General features: G+C 42.1%; 1 protein-coding gene across 1 annotated transcript in view; it reads right to left on the bottom strand.

Annotated features, from left to right (window-relative positions):
- Positions 1–7,627: 7,627 nt before the first annotated feature.
- The window catches only part of sorcs1 (sortilin-related VPS10 domain containing receptor 1), a 117,007-nt gene continuing 97,067 nt past the window's right edge, over positions 7,628–27,567 (bottom strand). The window contains exons 12-27 of the mRNA XM_071906299.2: positions 25,830–25,906; positions 24,923–25,014; positions 24,444–24,551; positions 22,929–23,046; positions 21,133–21,266; positions 19,020–19,133; positions 18,034–18,205; positions 17,380–17,566; positions 16,494–16,627; positions 15,226–15,349; positions 14,867–14,979; positions 12,575–12,709; positions 10,635–10,734; positions 10,054–10,159; positions 9,213–9,370; positions 7,628–8,002 (exon numbers count right to left, since the gene is read on the bottom strand). Coding sequence (XP_071762400.2) covers positions 7,938–8,002; positions 9,213–9,370; positions 10,054–10,159; positions 10,635–10,734; positions 12,575–12,709; positions 14,867–14,979; positions 15,226–15,349; positions 16,494–16,627; positions 17,380–17,566; positions 18,034–18,205; positions 19,020–19,133; positions 21,133–21,266; positions 22,929–23,046; positions 24,444–24,551; positions 24,923–25,014; positions 25,830–25,906 — 1,937 coding nt within the window. The 3' untranslated portion in view covers positions 7,628–7,937. The remainder of the gene's footprint in view (positions 8,003–9,212; positions 9,371–10,053; positions 10,160–10,634; positions 10,735–12,574; positions 12,710–14,866; positions 14,980–15,225; positions 15,350–16,493; positions 16,628–17,379; positions 17,567–18,033; positions 18,206–19,019; positions 19,134–21,132; positions 21,267–22,928; positions 23,047–24,443; positions 24,552–24,922; positions 25,015–25,829; positions 25,907–27,567) is intronic.

The following is a 27,567-nucleotide window of genomic DNA, read 5'->3' on the forward strand; positions in this document are numbered from 1 at the left end:
AAAAATGCATAAACGTCCATGAGAGAGTGTATGGGTGTGCATTGTGTACATCATTGACTCTGTACCAGTCGCCTCTCAACAAAACAAGGTTAGGAGCAAAGGCATTGCTCCACTCCACTCTGCTGCAGAGAGCCATGCCCCCCCCCCCCACCTCCACTCCCCCGGGACTCCCCCTTAATCAAATCAAGCATTTCCAATGGCAATTAATATTAGAGCATGCAAATTGCCCAGGAGAGCAAAATGATGTTCCCTCGATGAACGCCCCGGCTCCCTCCTCTCCCTCTCTCCTCTCTGCACCTCCTTTCCTCGAGGGACACTAAGACCCAGAGTGCACTACAAAAGGTACCAGAGCGGATGGTTGGCTTGTTAGCAGTGGCCTTTCTCCGTAACCCTGCTTTTACCAGAAATGGGGGTAGGTGGTCCCTCTCTGTCCTCCCTGCCCTCCACAGTGCAAAGGGCTCTGCAGCTTCCACAGAGGCTCTGGATAGCAGCTGCACTCAAAGCATCGATTCCCAAACATGCTCTGCAGTCCCTATTTTGACTCCCTGTATTTTGACTCCCTGTGCTATGAAGATGTAGAGGCTGGTATCTATCATATAGGCAAGAGAGTCTGCATGATGTCTGCATCTTGTGAGAAAAGACAGCCTCAAATCTCTTTAGTCGTTCATTAATTTAGTTTAGCCTTTTTCTGAATCTATATTTTTAACTCAAGTATTTGAACCCATATCTCAATTCAGTCTAAGATTCCAGATCCCATGTAAAATAAAAAAATACGTAATTGCAATATTAGATAGAAGCCATGTAGCCATGTAAACCTGTATGTTTGCATGTCATGAATCCTGCCAGAGCAACTAACAACTGAACTGACAGAGAGATCTGTCAGTGTCACTGATTGATGCCGTGGATCTGAATGGTTTAAATCTAGGAGAAGAGTGTAGGGCATAAATTCAGACACACACGTGAAATACTCGCCCATACACATATGAAACACTCACACATACACGTATACTCCTAAATACTCACACAAATATATATGAAATACTTGCACATGCATACAGCATGTAAAATTCTTGCATTATACATATGTGCAAGTGTCTTAGTGTCTTTGAGTTTCTTAGTTTATCTGGAAGGTATCTCACTATAAACAGAAGGTAGGAAAATAATTGATCATTGTATTGACGGACAGCAAGAAGGACCTGACTTCAATCCATGGCCCTTTCCCTTTCTGTAAGGAGTATGAATTTTAGATTAAATTAAACATTATTGATCCCCATGGAGAAATTGGGCAAATTCCAGCAACAAGCAGTAATAAAACAAAACATACACAACCAACAATTCTAACACTCAAACTTTAATATTACAGTAAGTAGAGAAGCAGTAGTAGTATCAGTATCAGCAAAAACTTACTGAGACAGAAAGACAATATGGAATATGTATATAATGAGAGAGGTGAAGGATTATATAATGATTAGTAAATAAATAACATTCTCCCCATGTCCGTGTGGGTTTTCTCGGGTTGCTGTGGTTTCCTCAGTCAGGAATCAGGAGACTCTAAACTGCCCATAGGTATGAATGTGTGTGTGTGTGTGTGTGTGTGTGTGTGTGTGTGTGTGTGTGTGTGTGTGTGTGCGTGAGTGTGTTTTTGCCCTGTGATGGACTGGTGACCTGTCCAGTGTTTCCCTGCCTTCCACTCAAAGCCTGCTAGGATTAGCTTCCTGCCTTCCACATATTTCATATATATATGTGTGAGTACAGCAGGCTTGTTTGTGCAAGTGTTTCATATGTGTGAGTATCTGCGTGTGTGAACAGCAAAGTTTGAATTATGTCCTACACAGGCTCTCATACAAGCCCCTGGTTGTTGTTATACACACATGTACTCACAGCATACAAAGACATGTACATACAGAAGACACACGAACACGCACACGCACACACACACCCACGCATACAGACACACATACACGCACACACATATACACATCCTAGAGCAAAAGTAACAGGCTGTCAACTTGTTACCACACAGAGATGCACGCATGCACATGCACACGCACACACATGCACTTGTACATGTGCGTGCATCACACACGCATACACACACACATGCATACACACACACACACACACACACACACACACACACACACACACACGCACTCACATCCCTGAGCAAAAGTAGCAGACTGTCCTCCTCCTGCCCTTCCCTCTCAGAGTTTTCTCTCTCCGAGCAATTAGGTCTATTTCCTGCAGTGCTGGAGCCCTCGTCATGAAGCCAGGCTTCTAATTGAACGTGACGTCATGGGCCATTGAAGTTGACATTATCAGAGGTGGCCTAAGCAGTGTTTTGGGGAATGAAACAGATTCAGTGTTCATTATAAGGGGAGATGAAGCCAGCTAGCATGATCAATCAGCAAAAAATCTAGGTTAAAGCTATTCTTCGAGTAGATTCAGAGGGGACTAATTGGCCTTGCTCTCGCTGTGGCTTAACAATGGTTTTGACTCGAACGGCTGTGGGAAAAGCTCAACATTGGACTTACTCTTACCAGACATGAGTCAAATGGTACTTTCATGTAATTCTCTGTTTCAACTGACTGGGTTTCTAGATAGGTGCGGTTTACTGCATCTGGACAGTTCAGTTAATGGCAAACTGTCGATAATGGAGAAATTTACTATATGGCACTTGTATTGTTCTTTGTGGTACATCCCACCCATATGCTACTAAGAGCATTTTAAAACAAATGCTAATAATTATTTGCATATATTATTTGACCCTGGTGTGACCCTGATCTACATCAGAAGTGATAGTTGACTACCTCACTCTTCGCAAGAAAGCAAAAGCTGATGGACGCAACTTTAAAATGTTGAGTATTTTCCTTTGCCTAACCCAAAAATCAGTTTTAAAACAGTTGCAAATGCAGCCACTGACTGTGAAACAGCCATTTCCAGGTGCACAGACATTATTAGGAAATTATACATAATGTAGTCTGAGGTTAAAGCTGCAATAAACGACTTTGACCAAGAGGCAGTGAGAGACCCACATATTGTTAAAGTCTGAAGGACTTCATTATCCAGAAATTATGTAATGTGGTGTCAGTAAACCACACATTCCTCTGACTTAAATTTCTCCTTCTTGGCTGGTGGGGGTTAAGATGGTTCAAACATCGCTGGTGAGTCCAGGTTTCTCTGGATGGAGCGCTGTATAGCTGCTCCTAAGTTTCAATTCATTACCTCCTGTGTACTGAGAAGATTTCCTGCCAGTAACGATACCTGAAACCTCAAATTAATTCGGGCAAATAAAGTGTATCTACGCGGTCTCAATTAGGCAGAGTGGGGCACTCTTCTCTGCTGCAGCCCTAATTTGTGATTTAGTCTGATAACACAGATGCATTTTTGCATAAAAATTGTGCCTAGAGCAGCTTTAAATTATAGTTTAGCTCTAGTAAAAGTCACACCAGCGTTAAACACCGTAACATATTGTGTAATCCTCCTGCTATTCACTTCCACCGAAAGCACTCCTCTTTTCTCTCGGAGTCTCCTTCACACTAAATCCGCAGTAATACCAGGCTGTATTGGCAGCCGGCTCCCATGGGGGCACTGCAGTGCACTACCTTGAGATGTCAGCAGAGCCGGCCCCCGTTGGCATTGATCTCTGGGTAATCTTCTGTCTCCCCCGGGCATCCGAGCATCGTCTGACGAAGAACGATTAAAGAGTCCCTCTAGCCCCCCCACCCCACCCCCCACCCTCCCACCCCCTCTCCCTCTGCCCCAACCCCCCTCTCCTCTCATCATCAGCAGCAGCATCACTACACATCAGTAATGACACTGGCCTGTGGTCTCTCCTCCCTCTGATCCCCTTTGTTAAGGACAACGCAGGCCTTTGGATATCTACGTCATCTGAATAACGATGACTGCTTCACTATTTCGCCTGAGAGTAACACAGTCATCATCAGTTTTCAGATGATGGATGCTCCCAGAATTGTCGATATCTCCGCTGAATTGAGTTATGTACTGCATAGGTAGCGTCTTATATGAATCTATCTATCTATCTATAGAAGAGATGCTAATTTCAAATCCTCATTGTTGTCGTCACGTCATCATTACTCCTACCACAGCCATTTTAGGAACTGCATAAATATGTGTAAAAGCCCAGCTATAATTACCTCTATCCTCTATGCAGTATCACTCACTTTAGCATCATCATTATACTCTGTGCTGAACCTTGTTAAGGTTACAGCCATGCTGAAATTAACATCTTCATCTTTAATGACTCCATCTTGGATTCTCATCCCTATTCATGAGAGCATCCCTTCTTCAGAACTACTTGACAAACTGGTCTAAACTACTCTCAGCATAAGAAAAAAAAAGTGGGAAAAAAAAAAGCAGCGCTGAAATACTTTACTCCAAATTAGAGTTAAGTTTCACCCAGTTCTTCTCTATAAAATTGTGGTAATAATAAAAGAATAGCTCATTAAAAGCGCTTGAGTACTTCCAAGTATCATTCAAATAACACTCGAGATGTTTTCGCAGGTTCCAAAACCTTCCCTCTCGATAATTAGTTAACCATGTTGCCATCGTCGTGCCAACTAATTGGAGGCGTCTTTATTAATCTAAGATTTGGGGATGGTTCCTTGTCATATTTCATTCCAACAAAGCTAGTATGAAATATGGGCGATGAAGTCTTAAATGAAAATATGTTATTGTAACTGACAGATGTCTGACTCGACAGACATCAGTTTAAGTGGGAGTACTTACAAATTGCTTCAGTAGGAAAAAGGAAAAAGTAGTCAAAAAAGCAGTGTTGCAACTGCAAACAAACAGTAATAATTTGCCACTTTTCATTTCTGCTTATCATTACCTTTCTCTCTGCAGATGTGATGAGCAGACAGGCAGAGCGAGTTAATAATTAGGAAGCCATAGGGAGACACTCACAGAAGTTGATAACAGGGATTTGTCTCTCTCTCTTCTGACTGAGCAATGGTTCCATTATTCTGAACACTTGACTCTTCATCTGACAGGTTTGTAGACATTTATCGGTGCCATCTAAATGTGTTAAAGTGCATGTAAAAGAAAGCACCAACACCTGTTTGATTTGTTTTCTTTATAGGTTGAATATTACTTCCGCAAATACATAGTATTTCTTTACAAATATTGTAAGAAAATGAAAACACAGTTAACAGACTTCTTTCCATTTAATAAATATGATTGTAAATGCATAAAACAATTACACACAGCACAGTTGAGGTCAAACAAAAAACATTGTAACACCTTACCGTCTGTTCTTATACAAAAGCTGTACAGTAATAAAACTCTTTTTTATTATTATTAATATTTCTCTACAAAAATAATCTTGCTAACTCTACGGGGGGAGGGGAGGAGGAGATAGAGAGAAAGAGCGAGGGAGAGAGGGAGAGAGAGAGTGCGGCTCAAAGCTACTCTACAAGTTTGATATTGTTTCCCACACCCTTGGGTGCTGTCACATCACAACATGTCCTAACCAGGAGGCCAAAGATCCCTCGTTAGCAGAACTTCCAGAAAGTTGGACCTGTCCCTCCTCCTTGTTGCCTTACTGCGAAACTCAAAGGCAGAACAGAAGGTGCTTTTATTATGAAGAAGTCCTTTCTAACCCGCTGATCTCGTCTGGCCAGAGTCATTTCATGTCCCCTAGAGTTAAGGTTAGGATTAGCGCTCCGCTTTTTCTGACCCTAGATCTGTGGTTACAGGCTATGTCTACCTCAAGCTGTTAGGATTTGAGCCAGGTGGAGATAGGTAGGTGGAAAGTCGCTCATTGAATCGTGCCTGAAACTCCAATTCCATTCTCTCTCAGTATAGAAGTTTACATCCTTGCTGTTGCAAAACGTGTAAAAGAAACCTACATCCTTAAATTCCCTTTTGTGTACACAATATTATTAATTATAGGGAGTCAAATTATTGTCGTATTGCTAAGTTCCCCAGACATTTCATTGATGCTGTTGATTTACAAACATTCAACCACCACTATGTGAAATGACCCTTACCATGCCATTGGGACAGTAGAAATCAACTGATGGCAAGGTGGGACTAACTGTCCTGCAATCTTAGATGATACAACACAGGTACAATGAAAATGAGGATGGATGCAGATTCGTTCTCAGAAATCATCTTAGCATGCAGCTTTAAAATATACATGTTTGCTTTTAAACAGACAGATAGCTGTTTAATACAACTTATACAAGAAAATGTCAATTAGTTACTCAGTGAATCCACACTGTAACAGGTCATACCTCTTAGCAAAGAGCACACTTAAGTGTCTAATCATGGATGTTCTGTATTGTCCTGGATTACATTCTATAGAATTTGTGTGTGTGTGTGTGTGTGTGTGTGTGTGTCCACACGCTTGCATGTGACAATCACCTGCAGAAATTTCTGTACAGCTCTGACTGAAGAATGGTAGAAAAGATCATCCAAAAGCCGACAAAATCCCATTCTCTATGCATTATCACATCTCCACAAAGTAAAAAGACCCCCCCCCCCAAAAAAAAAAAAGGAAATAAAAAAAAAACTTTCTTCAGAAGATTTAAGAGTCGTCAATCAAGCATTTACATCTGTCAGATTTCGCACGCAAAATACCAGCGGGCGTGAACAAGGTAACCATCCATGTAGCCTGGTAGCATCTGCGCTCTATTTCTCCGGCTCCTACAGAGCTTTATAATGAGCCAGGATGAAGATGGGCGCTACTAGAGAGCGGGTCAGGACATTAGCCTAAATGTGTCACCAACCTTAGCCAGCCTTGAGCTTGACTGGCCTCATTAAGTATTCAAGAAGTCAACCTCTCTTATTCAATCCAATAGAACGCCCTAATGCGTCACGTCCCCAAAAAGCACTGTTCCATTTCTCTTAACTTCTCTCTCTCTGCCTCTCTCTTTCTCACTGCCAAGCTCTTTGGATCCTCCCACAAAGTAGCTGTATCTCATTCCGACTGTCACCTAAAATTTGGGCCTGGATAAATTGTCCTCTGCCTCGGGTTTAGGGATGTTGGCTGTGATTGGGGTGTGGCTGAAGAAGACTTTTGGGCGATTTTGCTCTCTGGGATAGTCCTCCTGTCACCCCCCCCCCCAATTTCTTCTGTTATCCCCGGTGTGTGTGTGATGCCTGATGATGTCTGGGGATCACTTGCAGTCCGAAGGTACAGTGTAGCACCTGAGCCATCAAGTGGTCTATCACGTTGAAGCACAAAACATTTTACAAACTGGTATGTATCATTAAATAGTACTAGAAGCATTAGATTAACAGCAAAATGTAAAGGAATTAAGAAAAACAAACAAACAAACCCTGTATCTGTTTGTTATTAAATTAAAAGCAGAATTAAAGGAAACATTTCAGTAGAAAATGTGTATTGTGCCATAATCAGCTTTCCAAGAGACAATGGACCAAAAGCAAAGTATCCTATTCATATTTTATAACAGTATTTCTGTTTAGTATGACATTTGTTATTAAAATACACAAATTTCTAACATAGACATTCATGATTTACAAAATAAATGTGTATTTCATTTCAATAACATACTTCATAAAAGTATATTCTTATGAATAAATAATACACTACTGCTGTTAGCATCATAAACAGCAAACCAATCTCAGATACATAAGCAAAACCAAAACAATGTTGCTTATTACATTTTTTTTTTTCCCTTTCTAGTTCATGCTCACTCTCCCTCTAGAGATTATGTACTTGACTGGTATAAATAAATGTCATTAAAAATGTTTAATTTATTGGATGTGTATGTAAAAAAAAAAAAAGAAAAAGAAAGAAAAAAAAAACCTGTACACAGTTTCTTCTGGTTTTCACAGAGCACATTATGTGTCAGCAAGGTCCAACATGCACAGGTATAAAGCTCAAAACCATTGTGTCCCAAATGGTAAAAAATCTATGACACAGCTGGACTGGTAATCCAGTCCAGAGTTTAGACATTGATGTATGTGGGGAGTTCTGTTGAGAATTTCACATGTACGTGAGGTTTCATACATCCTGGGGGGAAAAGAAAGAGAAAGAAAAACAGAGATCAGAAGATATTTTGTTAATCTAGAAAAGTTAGCTAGTCACATTAGAGTAAGCGATTATTTAACCTTATTTGACCAGATATGTCAATTAAAAGCTAATTCTGATTTAAAAGGCCATGCAGAGGAGCCTTTTTAGTGCGGTAAGAAATTTGGATTAAAATAAAGAGCAGATGAGAGAGGACATATGATAAGATAAGAGAACCAGTAAAGTAAAACAAAACAGAAACAAATAGTGAGCATGTACTAATACATGCATCTGCATTCATGGTTTAGCAATGTTAATCACTAACATTTTGACATTGAACAGAGAACAGAATTATAACTTAATTTCCCTCCTTTGTTTCCATCTTTAGCCATTTATATAAAAATGTGCAAGGGACTTTATAATTCCAAGTCCATGAAACAACAGATGCTGCAACAAACCAGACCCAGTTAGTGTGTTACGTCATGGAAACAACTAATGGACAAACAAGCATGCAAACAATCAAGATATATTTTCAACTGATAAAAGGGGGATAGCATCCAGGAGAACATTGAGTTACAGTTATTACCGGGAAGCAATAATTGCAGTTTTCAAAATACCCATCATACTCATTTTGCCTTAGCCTCGCTCAACCCATGATCGGACTGAACCCATTTAACTTCTGAGGAACACAGAATGAGAAACACAAGATGAGCGTCATGGAGCAACCAGTACATGATAACAATGGTATGAAATGAAAAGCAATGGAGCAAAAATAAAATGCCAGCCACTGATGAAAGTCATATTTACTAGGGATGGGACGATATATCGAAATTCAATATATCGCAATACAAAAATGTGACAATGCGTTTCGTGGGGTAGAAAAATGAATTGCGATATTAGCTACATTTTAGTAATCACAAATGAGATGGTTTGCTCATCATAATTTCACAAGCTCTCCATTGAAATTATATTATTTGCACTTTATAATGACATTTTTAAATTGTTGTTTACATTCTAGCAAGACAATGCCATCGCTAGAAAGATTTGTGTCTCAGAAATAAACATAATTCTGCATTCTTTGTCGTCATTTAAATGTTATGTATTACAGTGTATTGTGGTTGTATTGAATCGTGAATCCAACATCATGCATAGAATCGTTTTGTGGGATAAGCATATCCTCCCCTAACATTTACTGATCAAAGTGAATATTTACCGATGGGCCGTGAGTTAAACTCTGTGTCCAGAATCTCCAAAGAAGTCACCATGTCCCGTTGTGGGTTGGGCGTGTTCTCCGCTGGACTTACTGGACTGATCATTTCTTGTTCTTTTTCGTTCTGCATCTGCGCATAGACGTTGAGGCCTGGGATCTTCCTTGAGGAAAGATTTACAATGAGGCAAGGGATAAAGATAACAGCCTAACTGAAAAAAGAGAGCAAGGACGCAGCCTGAGGCCCAGAGGATTGATATGTTACGTATAACCATCCAATTATTTGCAACTAGAACCAGGCAATAAACCTTGTTTACTTAATTACTTTGTTTCTATGCCTTTTGACAACATTTGTGAGCATATTTGCATGTAAATGAGCATTTGTACAGCTCTGGAAAACAATACGGTCTGTAAGTTTGAAGCTTTATTATCCCTCTGCTTGTCTATAGATCTTGATGACCCTTAGTGCCCTTTTCTCTTGGAACTGCACCTTGGTGAGGAGAAATAATTTAGCATTTCAGAAAGGTCAACTGCCCAGGTTCAAAGGGCTTAATATTGATAGCGGCTGAAGGTTGACTGACATTTCTTTTGCAAAGAACGACCCGACAACAGAATTTCAACACGGTTCTCGCAGAAGTGTTAGGAAAAGCCAATTCTCCATTGAGCGGCTGTGGCTCTAGGTGGAGACGTTTGACAGACAGCGATCAACCCTCTCTGTAGCCTTGCTGGCGGCTTTGTTTACTGAGCCGTCGGCATCGCTCCCACATGGTTAGACGCGTTTCCCCACCTTCATAAAAGGTACAGTATGATGGCTATATACACACTTGACACGCCATAAACACTTTACCTTTTGAATTTGTAGATGACAAATACAGCTAAACCCACAACCACTACTGATAGCAGCATTAGCATGGCGGAGCCACTGTGGTTCTCGCTGGTGTCCACAAGGGGCGCTGCAGAGACAGGGAGACAAGAGTCACAAAGCATAAATTAACCAAAACCTGTATTTCCACCCAGCTAAATCATGCAATGAGCGGTCAACAAGAAAATTGACGCCTATGTAAAAAAAGTATATGAATTAATTAAATACAGTAGTATTGACTTCTCTTACTCTTTATCTTATAAGCCCCCTAGGACAGTAGCAGCATCCCCAATAGGAAGAGGCACACATACTTGTAACGATGCTCACTCTCTGAATGTCTCTGTGTAGCTACATGGTGGGAGCCAATCACACACAGGGTTGGGGTCGTTAGTTGACGGGGCAACAAAAATAAAAAACACCTGACTATCCACTGTATCTAGGTCTCACCATAGCCTTCTAACTTTGCGCATGCTTAATGTTACATCGCACTCAGGAAGCATATAGTCCCTCCTAGTCAGCTCTTAACATACACAGGCAGCTGTATTTGTAGAGGCGTCGGGCTTTACCTGCTGATAGGTGTGCTGCGTACACTGTGACTTGGACCCCAGGCCGCAAAGTGAACTGGACCAGGTTTTGATTCAAGGCACTGAGCAAAACCTCAGAGAGCTGTTGGGGCAGAGAGGACAGAATATTTAACATAATATCATACCCTACTGCACAAAAACAGAATGTAACCGCACACTTAGGTCAGTGTCAACATCATCAAATCTCTCCTTGCTTTTGACTCATCGTGTTTGCCAACTTTGTACTGACACACTGACATTTCAAAGCATATTTGTTTGCAGTCCTGATCAATTTTTGCAGGTAATCATCCATTTTTTTTTTATGTCAAACTGAAAAAATAATTGAGTCCAAACATCCCCTGCCCTTGATGGCACTTCCTAGTGTGTTCCTGATTAAACGCATGCTTAATCAGTTTGTGAGTGATTGCCACAGTAAGCAGCCGTGACCTGATGAGACCTCAGTTGATGCTGTGCCTCCACCAACAACCCCGTCTGAGGTTATCGGTTTATGTAATGATCTTTGTGTGTGGGACCTTTCCACTGTGATACATTATGCATATGATGAAACCTTGCTTGACCCCTGCTTTTCAGAGTGGCAAGTAACCTTCTGCGCTAAGAACATCCAACTTTGACATAAATCAAACGGATTACCCTGACCTGAAGGTAAACTACAGAAAGTCCAATCTCATTCAGTCATAATCTGTTTCCCCACATTGATGGTCTTATTCAGGTCATTATAAATCTCTGCCCCGAGGCCCTAATCCTGAATCTTAAAATGAGATATGGTTTCTTTTTCAATGATAGGATATCATAAAGCATATCATTTTTTTCTCTCCATCTAATCTGCATCCTTGAAACAAGCAGAAATAGAGTTGCATATAGATAAAGAGACCCTGGCTAAACAAATTCCTCCATTTTCTCTCTCCAGATCTCATTTTTTTTTCTATGCAGAGGCTTCATTTATCTTATCTGCCTCATTTGCCAAATTAATTGTGATATGACTAATTTCTGTAGTCCTTCATCCTCCCTTTATATTTCTTAGCAGTTTAAATTTAGACTATGCTATGAATAATTACTTTTTCCCACTGTGTACCAGGGCCAGTAAATCTATTATACATTCTAATAAGCAGTCCACGCACTACACTTTCAAGATGCCAACCTTGAATGAAGATTTATTGCCGGCTTGTATAGGAGAGGATCTTTCCAAGCGATCAACCAGGTGTGAGAACGGTGGGAAAGGGAGATCAAATTGATTTCCCTCCCAGTTCCCTTTTCTAGACGTGCCTGTGGAATGCTTCCCGCGGAGAGCGGATCTTACATTATTATCAGTCATTATCTATTATGCGAGGCTCGGAGCTAATTCAGTCCATCTTGATACGCCCGTGATTAAGTGGACAGATCAGCCATGACAATCTCTTTGTCTGGCTTTTTAGGCTCCTCTGAGACTCAGGCCGCACACCCTCACACCCACAGGATGTGACTTGAGGGAGTTTGAAAGTCATTCCCCTTGATGACTTGTGAATACTTGTCAGGCTTATTGATGAGTCTATTGTAGAGATTCCTCAGGCGTGTGCTAGAATTAGACTCATGCAAAAATGCTGGACATGCTTCGGTGGACCAACATTGACATCTGCTGGAGGAAAGAGGAACTCAAGCCTGGGAATTATTTTATGGGGAGCAATTACTGGACATGCCACACCTAGGAAAAAAAACCACCCGTAACACGCAAAACAACAAAATGAAATGATCTTCCGACGCTTCACACCTGCACAAAGCTTGAAACAACATCGAGCGTGGCTCTTACGGTGGCATCAGAGCGAGAATAACGAGGTGACATCTATCCGCCCACATAAATACTGTCGAGGTGCTGGAAAAAAGGCACGGCTTTGTTGTGCACACGCGGCAGCAGACGCGGCAGCAGATGCTGTCTGCAGTGTTCTCACCTGATCTAAATGAGCAGCGCTCTTCTCTGGTTTCCCCTCAGTTAACTGTTTGTCTGGCAGGAGGAAAAACTCCGCTGCTGTGGGTAATCCAGGCAGGACAGTGACCAGGAGCTGTTCCTCTCGCACGCCTGTGGCCTAGAGGGGAACAAGAGGAAGAGGAGAGAGGAGGGAGGAAGAAAGAGTTCAGTTTCGCTCAACTGACAAAATCAAATATCACAATATTTTAGACCGAATACCTCGATATCGATTATGTGTCGATATTTTGGGGATGAGTATTCGTGCTTTCATAAGATATTTACACACAAATCAATTTTGAGAATTAGTAATGATCATTAGTAATCAGTAATGTGTAATCAGTAATAAGTAATGTGGATATGATGAGCAGGTAAAGCCAATCATTGTTCATTTTACTCAGCCAGAACAGGCTAATAAGTTCAGAAAACTGTATCAATTTAAGACCAGGAAGATGTAACATTTCAGTTATTTCTCAATATTACGATAACCAAAATCCCAGATGATATATATAGTCTCATATCACGATATTGATATTATACAATTTATCGCCCAGCCCTAACTGTATGTGTGAATGTGTCACTTGGTCCTGACACTTTATAACAGCACAGTGTTTCCTCTGTACTTGTATGCAGCTGTGGTGCTTTGAGGGATAATTCTAGTTTTGTCCCATATCTGTCGCTTATGTTATGTTTCAAGTTGAGGTTTTAGTGCTAAAAATGTTTTTTTAATCATAATAAAATCATCACTTCTAAAACATTTGGACTACACTTATTTTAGTTTTAGATTATAGTAAGACTAAATTAGAATGCTGATTTTAATTGCACATTTTCTCTGGTGGTCATGTCGCACGCCGCTGCTAAATGAATTCAGAGGAAACACTGTAACAGCATCATTTTTTTTTTTTTTTTTTAAAAGTCAAAGTCAACTTTATTGTCAATTCTGCCATATGTACAGGACATACAGAGGATCGAAATGCCGTTCCTCTCAGACCACGGTGCAGGCAAATACAAGTACAAAACAAAACAACAAGGGTATAAAAATACTAGGATAAAAAATACTAAAAAAGTACTAAGAATATAATGGATTGTAACTGGATTTGGAATGTATGCATGTAGCTATCCCACTCCGTCCTCTTGGGATGCACAACATCAAGATCTAAGGCTGCTACAAATGGAGAGCCTGTGATTTAGTTAACCTTTTAACGGATGCCTCCAAGGGCCTCTGGTTCTTGTTCCATATTTGCTGTATATTGATTTTATTCATGAATGTTTTAAACTAACATGTCATCTTTTGATCTGAAACTTTTCTTGTGCTGCTGCCTGGCTGGGGTCGTCATGAAAAAGTGATGTCAACAACAAATAACAAAATGGGCATGCTGACATTCACTGGAGACTGAAGAGTTCAGTATATTTTTGGCATCATTTATGATTTTGAGGGATCAAAAAGTTGAAAATATGATAAACAAAGTTGAATGATGTATCCTTGCAATTGGATGTGCAGGTTTATACTATTTTATGGACATTTCGCTGAAGAAAGTTGAACACCTGGTTCTATTATGATGCTCAGATGCTAAATTCATACAGCATAATGCTTTCATTCAACATAAAAATGAGTGCAGGCGATACACTGGAAATTATATATTTGACAATGTGTGTGCACTTGTTCCTCTGCAAATAAACCAAACACAAACATAAAGTGTATTGAAGTAAATCATCATTTTAGAAACGGTATCAAATTGAAGCAGCAAAGGTGGCATCGGTCAAAATTTCAAAGCAAGGCTTAAATTGCTTCTTCATGGTATTCAGAAAGTCTTTACATTCTGGGGAATCTATAAAAAAGGAAGTTAATGTGTAAATCTGAACCTGACATGTCATGTGTGGGTTTGAAGCCCGTCTTACACTGACAGGTCACAAACTCTGAACTTTAAGCTTCTCTTCAGTACAGTAAACACATCAAGCATATACTGAGATTTATTCTTCTGTGCAGCTCTACATCCACAACCTTGTTACCGCTGAACAAATATGGCCCTGAACTCACAGACTGGGTGGGAGCCACTGCAATCAGAATGTTCTTGGACTGTTTTTTTTTTCCTCTTCCTCTCCTTCCCTCGCCTTGTCATTTATCATCATAAAAGTCAAGATTCATGTCTCAAAGCACCGAGGGTCACGCTCCATTCGAAGACTCTCAGAGGTCCAGTCAACCGCCAACAGTATTTACCGGGCGGGGTAAAGGAGCGGTGCTGCTGGATGTTCCATGAAAGACCTGAGAGCGAGTTACCTGGATCAGGGAGTTCTTGATGACTCGGCTCACGTCCAGCCTCCATTCTGCCACATCGGGGTTGTGGTCGTCCAGATTTGATGAAAAGGCGAGCAGATGAGATCTGAAATATTCTGAAAAAAAAAGAAAAAGAAAAAAGAAAGAAAAGCTGAATGACATAATTTTATTTTTCATCTGTCATTAAATGCAGCCTTTTGATTCAGCTCATGTGGACTGAAATCTAGCATTAACTTTAATAAAAAAAAAAAGAAGATATATATATATAAACATCTCATTAAGTGGATCCTAGTGACATATCTTGTCAGTGTGTTTACAGAGCTATAAAATCCCAGCGGAGGGGAGTCACAGAGTTGGCTCACCATGGACAGCGATGGTTTTTCTGTCCTGCAGAATCGTGTTCCCTGCAGACACCTGCACGGTGACTGTATTGATGCCTTCCCGGGAGAACGTACAGGCCACACTTCCCTCCAGGGTGATTACCGGCTGGGGGGGGACATACAAGGTGAGGGGGGTGGGGGGGGCAGAGAGAGAGAGAGAGAGAGAGAGAGAGAGAGAGAGAGAGAGAGAGAGAGAGAGAGAGAGAGAGAGAGGGAGAGAGAGAGAGGGAGAGAGAGAGATGGAGAGAAAGTGAGGGAGAGGGACAGAGAGAGGGGGTTCCCGAGAGAGATCCTTATCAACGCCTGGTTAACATCTCACACTGCTGCAGTTATTTACACTACAGAGGTGTCAGCCTTCTGGTGTGTGCCAGCAGACACACACACACACACACACACACACACACACACACACACACAAACAGAGCATTGCAACGATCTCGGCTGTGCTGCATACAGTATAAGGTCCAGGGAGACTTCCCTATGTGACACCAGCAGCTCCTTCCTGTCATTATTCAAGTCTCCATTTGTTCTTCAAATAACTATGAGATGCTAATACTGCCTCGATTTATCACCACTAACTGGCTGTCCTCTTGGCAGGCCTGTGTTGCTGCTGAACAAACACATTCACCGCAATTATGAAGACAGACACTGTTAAAACACCGAGGCTGTAGCGTTTCTACATGCAGCACTTCTAGTATACAGCACATTTGATGGCCCAGTGGGAATAGAGTTAAGCATTGGGATTCACTCTGTAACTCAGGGTTACATGCCAACTCCCATACTACCGAGACACACAGTTTCAGTGTTTCAAACCCCTGTTCCAGCGTCTTATATCTGTAAAATACTATCCTGCTGAAGGAAAATGACAGTTTACACTATTGTTTCAGTGTGAATTTGAGAGGTTGGGATCTTTTACCCTAAGTGAACATTAAAGTGTGTGGGATTGATCAGCTGGTTCAGACCTCAGCTGGAGGAGTTTAGCGTAAGAATTAAAGGTTGATACACTTCAGTAGCTATCAGTAACCCAATCAGTAGACTACACATTTGTGTATCTGATAAGTCAGCATGCTCTGCAAGTTTTATCAAATTACAGCAGTTTCACAAGGCCGCAATTTTTGCAACCCTACTGCACAAAGATAGTTAAACAAAATCATGATTCTCACGCTCGAGAGCAGAGGAGTCAGCAACCTAGTTAATTACAAAGCAGCAAAGCCATAGCAGAAGCAGAAGTGGGAAAGTCTCGAATTTACCTCCGTGTTATTTCCGATCCACCAGATGTAGGTGACCGTTCCCACTTGGCTGGGCCACAGCACAGCAGTCAGGTTCACTTCCTTATTCCTCACCGCCACAAAGGGAGCCGAGAGATGGATATACTCCAGCTGACCTACTCAGGCACACAAATACATCACAGAGTGAACTCGATGCACTGCGCTACTCTGTGCAAAAGAAGAAAAAAAAAAAGAAACAACAACCGTTTCTCTGCAAATGCAAAAAGGAGGAGAGTGGGTGTGTGGGTGGGGATGAGGGGGGGATGCGTTTGGTTCAGAATTCCCTCCTGCGCTGGGACCGTTGGCTGCCATCTGTGTGTTATTTTTCATCCGTGGCACTCCTGAGCCCGCGGTGGCTCTATTTGTACGGCTGGCACACAGGATTGACAGATTGGAGGGGGCTCGGCGCTCCCTGATCAATAAGTCAGCTCCGTTACATCTGTCACCCCCGAATACACCGGGGGTGGTCAGCCCCGTCACGTAGGAGACAGCAGTGACTTCCGTGGGTTGAGCGGCTATGAAGGGTAAGCTGACTTGAGTGGAATCGTAATGGGATTTGTTCCATCTCGGTTGTTTGTTTGGTTATGGGGAGCAGCATGTTCCATAAACAGATAAAGTACAGGACGTGGTATGCTGTGCGTACAGGTTGACAGCTGCAATTTCTGTGAATGTGATAAAGAGCGAAGAGCACTGGAAGAGCCTCATGCGCGAGTAAAAGAATTGGAGAAACTGATATCCGAATGCACACACACACACATATGCACACGTGTACACATACACACACACACAACACACACACACAGATGCTTATACATATGCGCACATTTGCATACATACACACATCTTCCAAGACCAAACAGTATCTCACATGTAACGTGCAGGTAGAGCACGGCGCTCTCTGAGCCCAGGCTGTTCTCCCCTGTGGCCGTCACCCGGTAGATCCCCACCGCCTTGTAGACGTGTTTGATCCCGTCCTCGATGGAGCTGACGTTGGAGTAGGTGAGAGCGTGGCCGTCGCCGAAGTCCAGCGTGATGCTCGTCCTCACCCCGTCGCCCTGCGCAGGAGAGAGGGCTTCAGGGAAGCTCACAGAACATTGTTTTCTAGCAGAGAATATATTCTTCTAGGAGGGAGATGTGTGTGATGGCAAGGGAAGATGGGAGACAATCAAAACCCTATGTAGCTTGACACTGCCATGGTTAGGGCTTCAGTTATCACTAAAGTCATCCATGCTAAAAAGGTATGCACTCTTAAATGTGTCAAATATACCAAATGGCATATACTGTATAGTAAAATACTTATTCATGTTGTTATATTTTACCCTAAGTACAAAGGAATGATAACAACTGTTTCAAAAATGCTCAGTTCTAGACTCTTTTTAAAAAATATTTAAATCTAAATCACTTTATCAGTTACAGTAATATAAAACAATGCCTTGTTACTTCTATTTTTAGTTAACATTCATGAATATTGACAGTCCATGGGGCTTAATTGTCAAGCAGCATCCCCACAAAATGGCCTCACCTCCTCCAGAAAGACGAGGAAGGTGACATTGGTGCCCAGCGTGGCTGTGAGCGTGCCCTCGCTGGTGACCAGGTGGAGACCTTTGGGCGCCTGGATGGGACACTGCTGCCTCCTGGCTGTGTACTCCGCAATCACTCCAGCTGTGCAGTTATTAGATACCACTTTCCTGTAGCTGGGGGTGGAAAAACGCAGTTATGCATAATTGTGCATAGATATGCAAGCAGAAAAAAACATTCCCTTGCACAAATACAAGAACACAGACAATCAGAGTCATCCTGACTTAAAAGTTACTAATGATTATAATTCCTGGGTCAAATACAGTCATTTTTTATATTTATTTTATCCTGTTTCGAGTAGAAGATGGGGTGGGTCTGCCACACAGGGTAATGCAGATGACTGCGAAAATGTTTATAATATTTGAAAGTCGATTTTGTTGTGAAATTGACAACCTATCTAACATTGCCCTAATGCAGGAAGCCCACTAAAACGTGAGAAGAGTTTGTGAAATGTGACTGAAAGAGTGCACACTATGGTGAGGCTTTTCCAGAGATGATAAAAACGATATGTAGCTTGTAGCTATTTTGATTTCCACACACTTGGACTGACTTCTCTTCACTTTGACATAAAACTCAAATATAGATTTTCTCTTGTCCTGGACCATACAACAGTGCCTTGATTTCTGAAAACACACTGTTAGTGTACAGGTACGGTGATTTTCTTTTCTACCTTTTTCAAATACTTAACATTATGTGCAAATGCTGTTTGACCCAGATCTAGTTATTACCCGCGGTTTACACTTTGTTGGTTCATGATTGTTTTAAAAGTTGAAAGACCAAATTATACTCAGCCCGTCCTTGTTTTCTGTAAGACACTAATTAATGTACTCTGAACTAGTCAACTCAAATGTACCATTCATTTTACCCAATGCCTACAAGTCAGTATTGAGGTTGTGCGCCAACTCTAGTCTATTCTAGTCCTGTGCTTACCCAGTGCTGTTGAGGAAAGTCATCCCTGTGGTGCAACTCCTGGACATTGATGAAGGATGGAACCAAAAGGCGGGGGTGCACTTGCCATCGGATCGCCTCTCATAGCCATAATCACTGTAACGATCCGAACAGACCGAGAGAAACAGTTATCCAAGTCAAGCAGCACAGAGGAAACTCTGAGAGATGAGACAAATGCAAACAGACAATATTCCTGAGGCTCTATGTGAAGAGTTGAATTCCAAAATGAGACTTCCGCCATTTGAAAAGTGTGACACCTACTCTTAGATTGACTGATAGCACAAACCTGAAACAAATTAAGGTGATTTCCAAAGGATTATAGGTAATGAAAGTTTATTGGTTGTAAAAGTGACAACGCTTGCTCTATATTTTAGAAATATTGGATAATGAATTTCCGGTAATGACTTCAAATTGTACATACATAATTTTGAAAATGAACATTTGAGCTTGTGGAATGGCTGTAGAATGGTATTACTGTAACTTCACAATAGTGACAGCAACTGCACTGTGCCTTTTTAGTGCATTTTAAATACATCCCACAAGTTGTTTGTCCTACAAATTATAAGGCAATGCAGCACTGTGTCCCCAAAATGATAGGAACAAATTGCCCCAATTAGTGCTACATGCACACAGATGCAAAAGTGTTGTGATTGTTAATGAAAGCTATTAGGCCTGGTGATTTATGGTTTTGATGGTGCTCATTCCAAGTACCGCCTCACTCAAGGGGCCCGCAGATTTGGGAATAAGGCAGGGGGGGAAAAAAGCTACATTAATACTGCTGATAATTCAAAGAAAACAGGTTGCAAGGATGTAGCAAAACATTCTTTGCAAGTGCATCTTTAATGAAAAGAGCCACAGGCAGCAGCTACAAAAGCAGCTGTGAAGTATGATGATTTCTCTGAACACAGCGTTCTTCATGTGGAGATGGATGGCATATATTCAAACAAAATCAATGGAATACTGCGGTAATGCATATACAGACATAGACACACACACATACATGCTCATTCACATGCAGACAGAGATACATACTCACACACTTGCACACACACACACACACACACACACACTTGTGCTTGGACACACACAAACACCCACACACAGCTTGGAGTTGAGCAGTTGACTGGTTTCCATTTAGCAGGGGCAGCCTCCAAGAGAATCTGCCACAGCTCCTCTACAATTATAATCTGGAGGACCTTATCCATGACGGTGATCTCTTATCTTTTCATCCCTCACTTAGACCCAGTTTCCTTAAACCCCAGTACATATTGCAGATGTATTGCCAGAATTGATATGGCTTAGGCCTGCCACCAAAGAAATAACAACAATGTTCTTGGGTATTACAAGGGTTTTGCTATTTGTTGTCTGGCAGCGTCTTTTTTGTTATCTGGCTGAAAAATTCTCCGAAATCGCAGCCACTTTCACAATTTCCCCAGCCAACTAAATATTTCAAATATGAAATAATCTCCAAATGATGGCTGGTTATATGACAAACTTTCCTCCCACTAAAATGTACTAACATTTGGCACTGTGCAACGACTAAGATTAAGATGAATTCTGCCATTTACTGTGTCTAGAGATGTAAGAAATATCCCATTTCTTCCTTGGGTAACAGATTTTTAAAGCTCTTATTTAACCAGGCAAGTGAACTAACAATATATTCTTACAGTTGTTACAGGTGAAGGGAGGGTTACAGACATACGAGCATTCAATCTTGCACATACATAACCTTGTACTAGAGATTAGAGATATAAGAATTATATCTCTAAACACATTATTATATGTACTATTGACTGCTGAGAAGCTCAAATGCAGCAGTTGGGCATTCAGTGCTTTGCTCAAAGGCATTTCAACCATAGTTGTTGAGGGAGGGGAGAGTGTTTCCCCCTCTTTTCCTGAAAACAACCTCTTCCCGGCCAGTTTTTGGGATTCAAACCCGCAAACTTTTGATCCAAAGTGTGTACAGACAGATCACCTAACTACCTACTAACAGATAGAGGGGATGCCAGGATATACAGGATTAATTGGGACAGCGATAGAGTAAGTGCAGTATTCTGTAGTTTGTTAGAGAAAAATGCTCAAAATGTGAACTCACCATTCAAAGTCAGACTCCGTACAGTCGCAGGGGCCCGTTGTCATTGAGACAGAGTACGTCTTTCCCATAACGCACCTGGCTGTGGGCTTCAGCTTCCGGTAGATTCTTTTCACTCCCATGAGGCACGGCTCACCCTGTAGGCCGGATTTCAAAAGAGAATTGAGAGGAAAGTAATACAGAGAGAATACGAAAAAAAGAGCTGCTTCTGTAACACTAGCCACCATAAATAATTTACATGGTGCAACGAACCATATGTGCATCATACTGTGTATGAAAAGCGCCGGTGCCTCGCTTAACTTTGACTCGTTCTGCATTCCTGTTCAGCGAGCGTTTGCGGGCTCTTGCTGTGTGGTGTGCTAAACTTAACTGCTGTATCGCAAGTCTTACACCGGAGAATGTGCTGCTTGGCTTCTTTTTCAGAGATAGGAGGGAGATTTTTTTCTTTTTTTTCCCCTTGTTGTGATACACAGGATTGAGCCGAACGAATAAGAAGGATCTTGAGTTGCAAAGCTGCCAGCACCCAATCCATTTTTAGCAATGCATCTACGTGTGGGAAGTGAATATAAAATCAGTTGGAATACAAAAAAGATGAGAAGATAACACAAGCCTGTTTCACTGGATTCTCTCTCCTAGACTGCTTCACTGTTTTCACATGTTACAAGGGCATTCTTTGTCTGTGCAATAGGTGTCAGTAGTGAGATGCTTAAAAACCTGGCTGTGTCTACTGCAGCTGGATAGAATACCCAAGTCCTGAAAATGTCTCTAATGTTCTGAATTGTCTTAAAACACAAACATCGTCCCGCTCCTTTGGGCCGGTGACTGATTTGTTCTCGGGGCTGGCTGGGGTCTACCCCTCTGCTCGGGGACGTTACTCCTGTAATTGGCTTGGACTGTTGTCCTCTTCCACTGCTATATGTTTTGATCATCAGCCTTCCCTGAGCATATGGGTGTTTAAACCAATTACAGAACTGGGCGCTGAATAAAGGAACACTCTAAGTCTCTTTCTTGGCTTTAGGCCTGACCAGGTTGAAGGGTTTGGGGAAGGTTTAATGTATGCAGGGGTGGATTCGCTCGGAGCATCAGCGGGAATTAGTGGAGAATATGCATAAGTGCTTTGGGAGCCGAGAGACGTCCAGCCTTAGTCCACTCACTACAGCGCCTGGCTAAAAGCAGAGGGGGTAAGCCAGTGATCAAACATTACCCCGGCGATGAAGCCTGGCATTTGATCAAGGGGTCCTGCTCCAGCTAACCTCTCTATCAACTGAACTTTAAGAGACAGTGCTTTGGACGAGAAGAGTTTAACAGAATTTAAAGACTGGGCTTTAGATTATCTAATTTTCCATGAAAGAATTGACATCTTCTTTTGAAATAATAGCTCATTAAGTCAAAACTTTAATCCTCTTTAGGGCTTTTGTTTATGCAGCAGAACGGAGAGAGGGGCGGGGGGGGGGGGGGGGGGGGGGGGGTAGGACCACAGGCAAAGACTGCTGACTGTAAAAAAAACAGCCAGATAGACGATTGTCAGACTTTGGCACCAATGTGCATCTTGAAACACAAATACAAACATCTATTCAAAATATATCCAAACTTGCAAAGTATCACTTGTATTCATGGGGTCAATGATATCACAATTACCAAAAAAAAGGCCGTACTTGTTGAAATATTGCAACAAAGTATGCTTGAATCTAGTATGAGGATATATTTTTCAGTTTGTGCCTCAGGTCTAGATTTTTCCACCACCTGGGAAAATATTGCTTGTGGGATGAACACGTCCATTCTTCTGGCACGGATCGTACCTGGTTGTGTAGGTGCCATGTCTGATAATCCGCCTCCGTACACCTCCTGTTGAAGATGGACCTGAAGTCTATCTTCACCAGCTGCCACTCGGAGCGATGACTGACATGGCCGAATATCCTGGAAAATAGCCAAGCGTGTTGCCTTGTCAGGTACACACATAACATGCCGCAGATAATGATCAAGCAAGCATACTGTAGGGAGCCGAATCGGCGGTACAGATAGAAACTGAAATGCCACAAACTTCAACACACTTCTGGTAGTTGTTGTTGTGTACAGCAAGTTTGAAGCGATACTGACAATGTGCCTCTGCCTTGTTATTGAAAAGCACCACATTGCTCTCAAACTTTCTCTTCTGAAAGCCAGAATGAAGAATGAAGACTGAAGAATGAAGACCAATATTTTTGCTATGGTCAAAAAAGAAACAGAATCCAAGGTTATGAGACTAACCAGATAAATATTCCATCTCGAGCTAAATTGAGTGGGCGTGTTCCTCTGCACTGACCCCCCTCGCCATTCATACCACAACAAATTTATCACAATCAATCTGTCAATTAGCTCTCGAGGCACCCGACCATGACAGGCACTTACTGTAAAAATGAGTACAAATTGATAAGAAAACAGTGCATGATGGTCTTATGAGAACTAATGGCGTGTCTGCCATGAGAGGACTGCCTATTCTCAGTAAAAACCTCCCAACATTTTCGTAACACTGCCCCATCCTCGCCCCCCCCACCGCCACTTGCCGTCTCTTCTACTTCAGAGATTCGCAGCAGATCGGAGGGAGCAAGTAATTTCTCCCTTCCTCTTCTCCTATTCTCTTCTCTCTCTCTCTCTCTCTCATTGCTGTCTCTCCAGCTGTGCCCTATCATTCTCCCGGAGTGCTGACTACAAAGGCGGCTGTCAGTCTGTCATTTATGGCAGGTGTCATGAAACATTGATGTAATGGCTGTGGAAATCCTTTGGTAACATATCCCGAAGTTCTAAATCTCTGCTGCAATAAGGAAATAATGCTGTGTCATACCATATGCATGCACTCGAGCTCTGGGCTATTCTAATAATAAATGTGAAAGAACACAAAAGGGAACTTCATAAATTCGGTTTCTCTTCCCACTTGTTAATGCCGTTAAAACTTTTTGAGCCCAACTTTCTTCTCCTTTTTTTTTCTAGGCGTTATTTTTTTGATCATTTTGATCATTTTCCCTCATGTTCTTCAAATGGACAGTTATGCTGTCGCTGGCTGCCAAAGCATTGATCTTCTGTGATCATAATCTGGAGACAGACAGTTTTGATGTTGGGTAGACCTTGAGAGAATTTTTTTTTATTCATGAAAGGAAAACAGGCAGTCAGGAATGCTGAATCTAGCAAGCTTAGATATAGATGCACAGGGCATAGGCTTGGGTAAAGGCAGAGGCAGAGTATATGCACACACACACACACACACAATATGCACACACACACAGACTCTTTGTTTTAAATTTGATTGATTATTGTCTTGGCAAATCTTCGTCACTCACGTCATGATGAGAGTCTCTTCCCCAGGCTCTCCAAGCACCCCGTCCACAAACAGAGGCGAGTTGGTGAAGCTGTACTTGTTCCACTGCCGACCTTCGTCAAAGCTTAACCTGGGAACAAGAACAGACAGTACACAAGGGACCGGCGCTAATCCCCCCAAGTGTGTACACAAGCTAATGACCCTGAGAGTTGTCTAACAACTTTATTTCATATTCCGCGCAGAGCTGCGACGTGATGCTCGCTGAACTCTGAACAGAGAGAGCTAGACTAATTCTGAATCCAAACACGGAAAAGGTGAAATTGAATGACAATTGTCAAAGAAGAATATTCCACGGCTGGTGGGTTCTTCAAACCAGAATAATATCGTCCCCGGCTCCAAGACATACTAATTTGCCTTTGTTTGACTAGTGTGAGACTTGGAGCTTCCTCCGAGGGAATTAGTCACGCTGTGACAAATGGCGTCTCAGTCATAATGACTCACCATAGGTGTCGGATGGGAAGCGGAGTGTGTCTTATTGCAACTAAGGCTCCTCCTTGGTCTAGGTACAGCACAGCATACTCCTCATCGAAGATCTGCAAGGAGAAGAGAGAGAGAACAGTCAGCGATGGGAGGCTTGTTATCTTTCATACCACCTCCCCTCCCACACACACACACACACACACACACACATACACATGCGTACACACACCCACACAAGTATTCCACTTACAAACACACACACACTTGAAATGAGTTACAGTATAGTTCAAGCAAGGTGATAATAGGCCTATATCAGAATGTCTCTCCCCCGAAAAAAAAAGATAAACACACACACACACACACACACACACGGTTAGACCTTGCCACATCAGTTTCCGAATAATTATTTTTCATTGCCGTCCTTAATTAGAAACAAGCCCTATAAATTTAAAACGCCGGCATCAAATGAGGAGAGGGCCACCCACCAGCATTGTATGCAGTGACTGAAACAAATTACTCCTCAGATCTCATTTGATTATCGTCCTCCAAAACACTGGCCAGCGTATGAGGATTAAAAGGCTGTGATAAAATCAGGACGATGATGAAGAAGAGGAGGAGTGAGGGATGACACCCTCAGCGGGGGGATGATGGGTCAATTGGTCTATAGTGCCTCCTATGGCTAGAGACCATGTTTTAGTTTATTTGAAAGGGGGGAAAAATCAATTGGGCACATGGTTTATGAGCAAATATGTGTTCAGGCTGGATCCAGGCTACAGATGATATTAATAACATAACATTACATCATCTATCGATGTGTACATGTGTGTGTATATTCAAAAGGAAGCAAATTTCCAACACTTTGTGGGCATTGACTCACACCTAAAGCCAAGAGCAACACATTACGACAGTTCATAATAAGCACTCTCACCTGTCTCCATGTGTTGCCCGCATCCGAGGTGATAAACACACTAACGTTGGTGGTGGTCAGCTCTGAGCCAATGGAGCCTGTTAATATAATAGATGGAAGGAGAAGAAATGTTTAGGGTGAGAAGTCAGAGGGTGAAACAGCCAGTAATCTAAATCCACACTACAAGGCATACTTACTTGTCTATACAATGCCATTTTAACCCCCCAGTCCACTCCAGAATTTATATGGCCATAAATATTTTAGATACAGGACCACCTCTGCTAATTTTAGAGCTTTGCATATGGAAAATGTACCGGTCAATTTTACTTACAGTGTTTACAAACAATTGGCAAGTGTTTTACACCTCCATGCTTAGCGATTGCATACTGTCCAATTCCAAAGCTCCGTCAGTCAATTTGAAAGTGAAGAAATGGCAGCAACCCAGTGAATCCAAAACATAAACAAAGCCAGTAGCCAGGCAGCAGTGTTTCAGCAGAGGGCCCCAAACTGCAGCTGCAGACCGGGGCTTTAATTACAATGCTGACTACATCGGATCTACCCCAGTCGCCCCCACGCTAAAAAATTATCCAATAAATCCAGATTTCTACATTCATCTTGCTGCAGCACTGACCATATTAAGACTTGAGCTTTCCTAATGGTGTGCAGGATGCTGTAATTGCTTCCACTTAGCCTGTAATTGGCGCCAGGTGGTTAAACATGAGGCTGGAACGCAAGTGTTTCAGAGGTACGGTTGTGCCCTACAGTCGTCTAAACCTCTCCCACAGGCTCGGTTAGCTTTTCACTCCCAACGTTTAAGATTAGGCACTTTCCTCAAGTAGGAGGTTAAGTCACTGTTAAGATTGAGAGGTGAAATCAAAGTCATACGCCAACTACAGAATAACTACAGCCAGATTTCGTCAGCCGCAATGCCTTCCACCAAGGAGAAAGTCCAGCAATTTTGTAGCTCCTGCATGGTCAGGACGCGATTGGTGGAAAGTGTTGAATATCCGCAGAGATCAAGCAAAAATAGGTCATATGTTTTGCTTCCGCATCCCTGAAACCTGTTTCATCTTTGTGCTACAAAGGTCCAGACACCCGTGCTGGCAGCGTACGTTTTGGCCTTCTCCCGGCTCCTGAGGCATGTGCTGATGTGTTATTGACAATAGCAGTCCACGAGGGAGCAAATATCACTGAGGTGTGAAGTCACCTGGGGTAGCTGGTGATCTCATATTCCACCATTTCTTTGTTTTTACTCCACATCGAGTCAATGAGTACCTTCGCTTCCTCTCCTGTGTGCTCAGGAACGGCGGCTTGCCATAAGGGCTAAACCATGATGATCATGGTTTTTAAGTACTGTGGGCTGGATTTCTGTGATGTGATTTGCCCCTGTTCAAATGTGAGATGACACATGCATGTCGTCAGGGGCCTGTGGGAAGCGTACACTGGTGTCGAACCGGGACAATCGCAAAAAGAAAGAAAGAGCAAGAAAACAAAAATACCCATAGTCTCTGTGCTGTTGGATATGACGCAGTGTTGAGAGCTGCAGTGCCACGTTGCTAACACCGCTGCTCTGAAATGATGGGTGCCAAGATTTTCAACTGACGATTTTAACTGAAAGAGGCAAAGTGATCTCTCTTGGCTTTGTCTGCGTAAGTGATTTCTGTGGTCTTTGTCTCTTTGAGTTAGCATAACACTCTGCATGAAAACTAATGCGTCCTTGGATGGAGAAGAGAAACTTCAAAGAAAGGAGAATAAACTC

Source organism: Centroberyx gerrardi, chromosome 3, assembly GCF_048128805.1.
Source record: "Centroberyx gerrardi isolate f3 chromosome 3, fCenGer3.hap1.cur.20231027, whole genome shotgun sequence".
Classification (NCBI taxonomy): Eukaryota; Metazoa; Chordata; class Actinopteri; order Beryciformes; family Berycidae; genus Centroberyx; species Centroberyx gerrardi.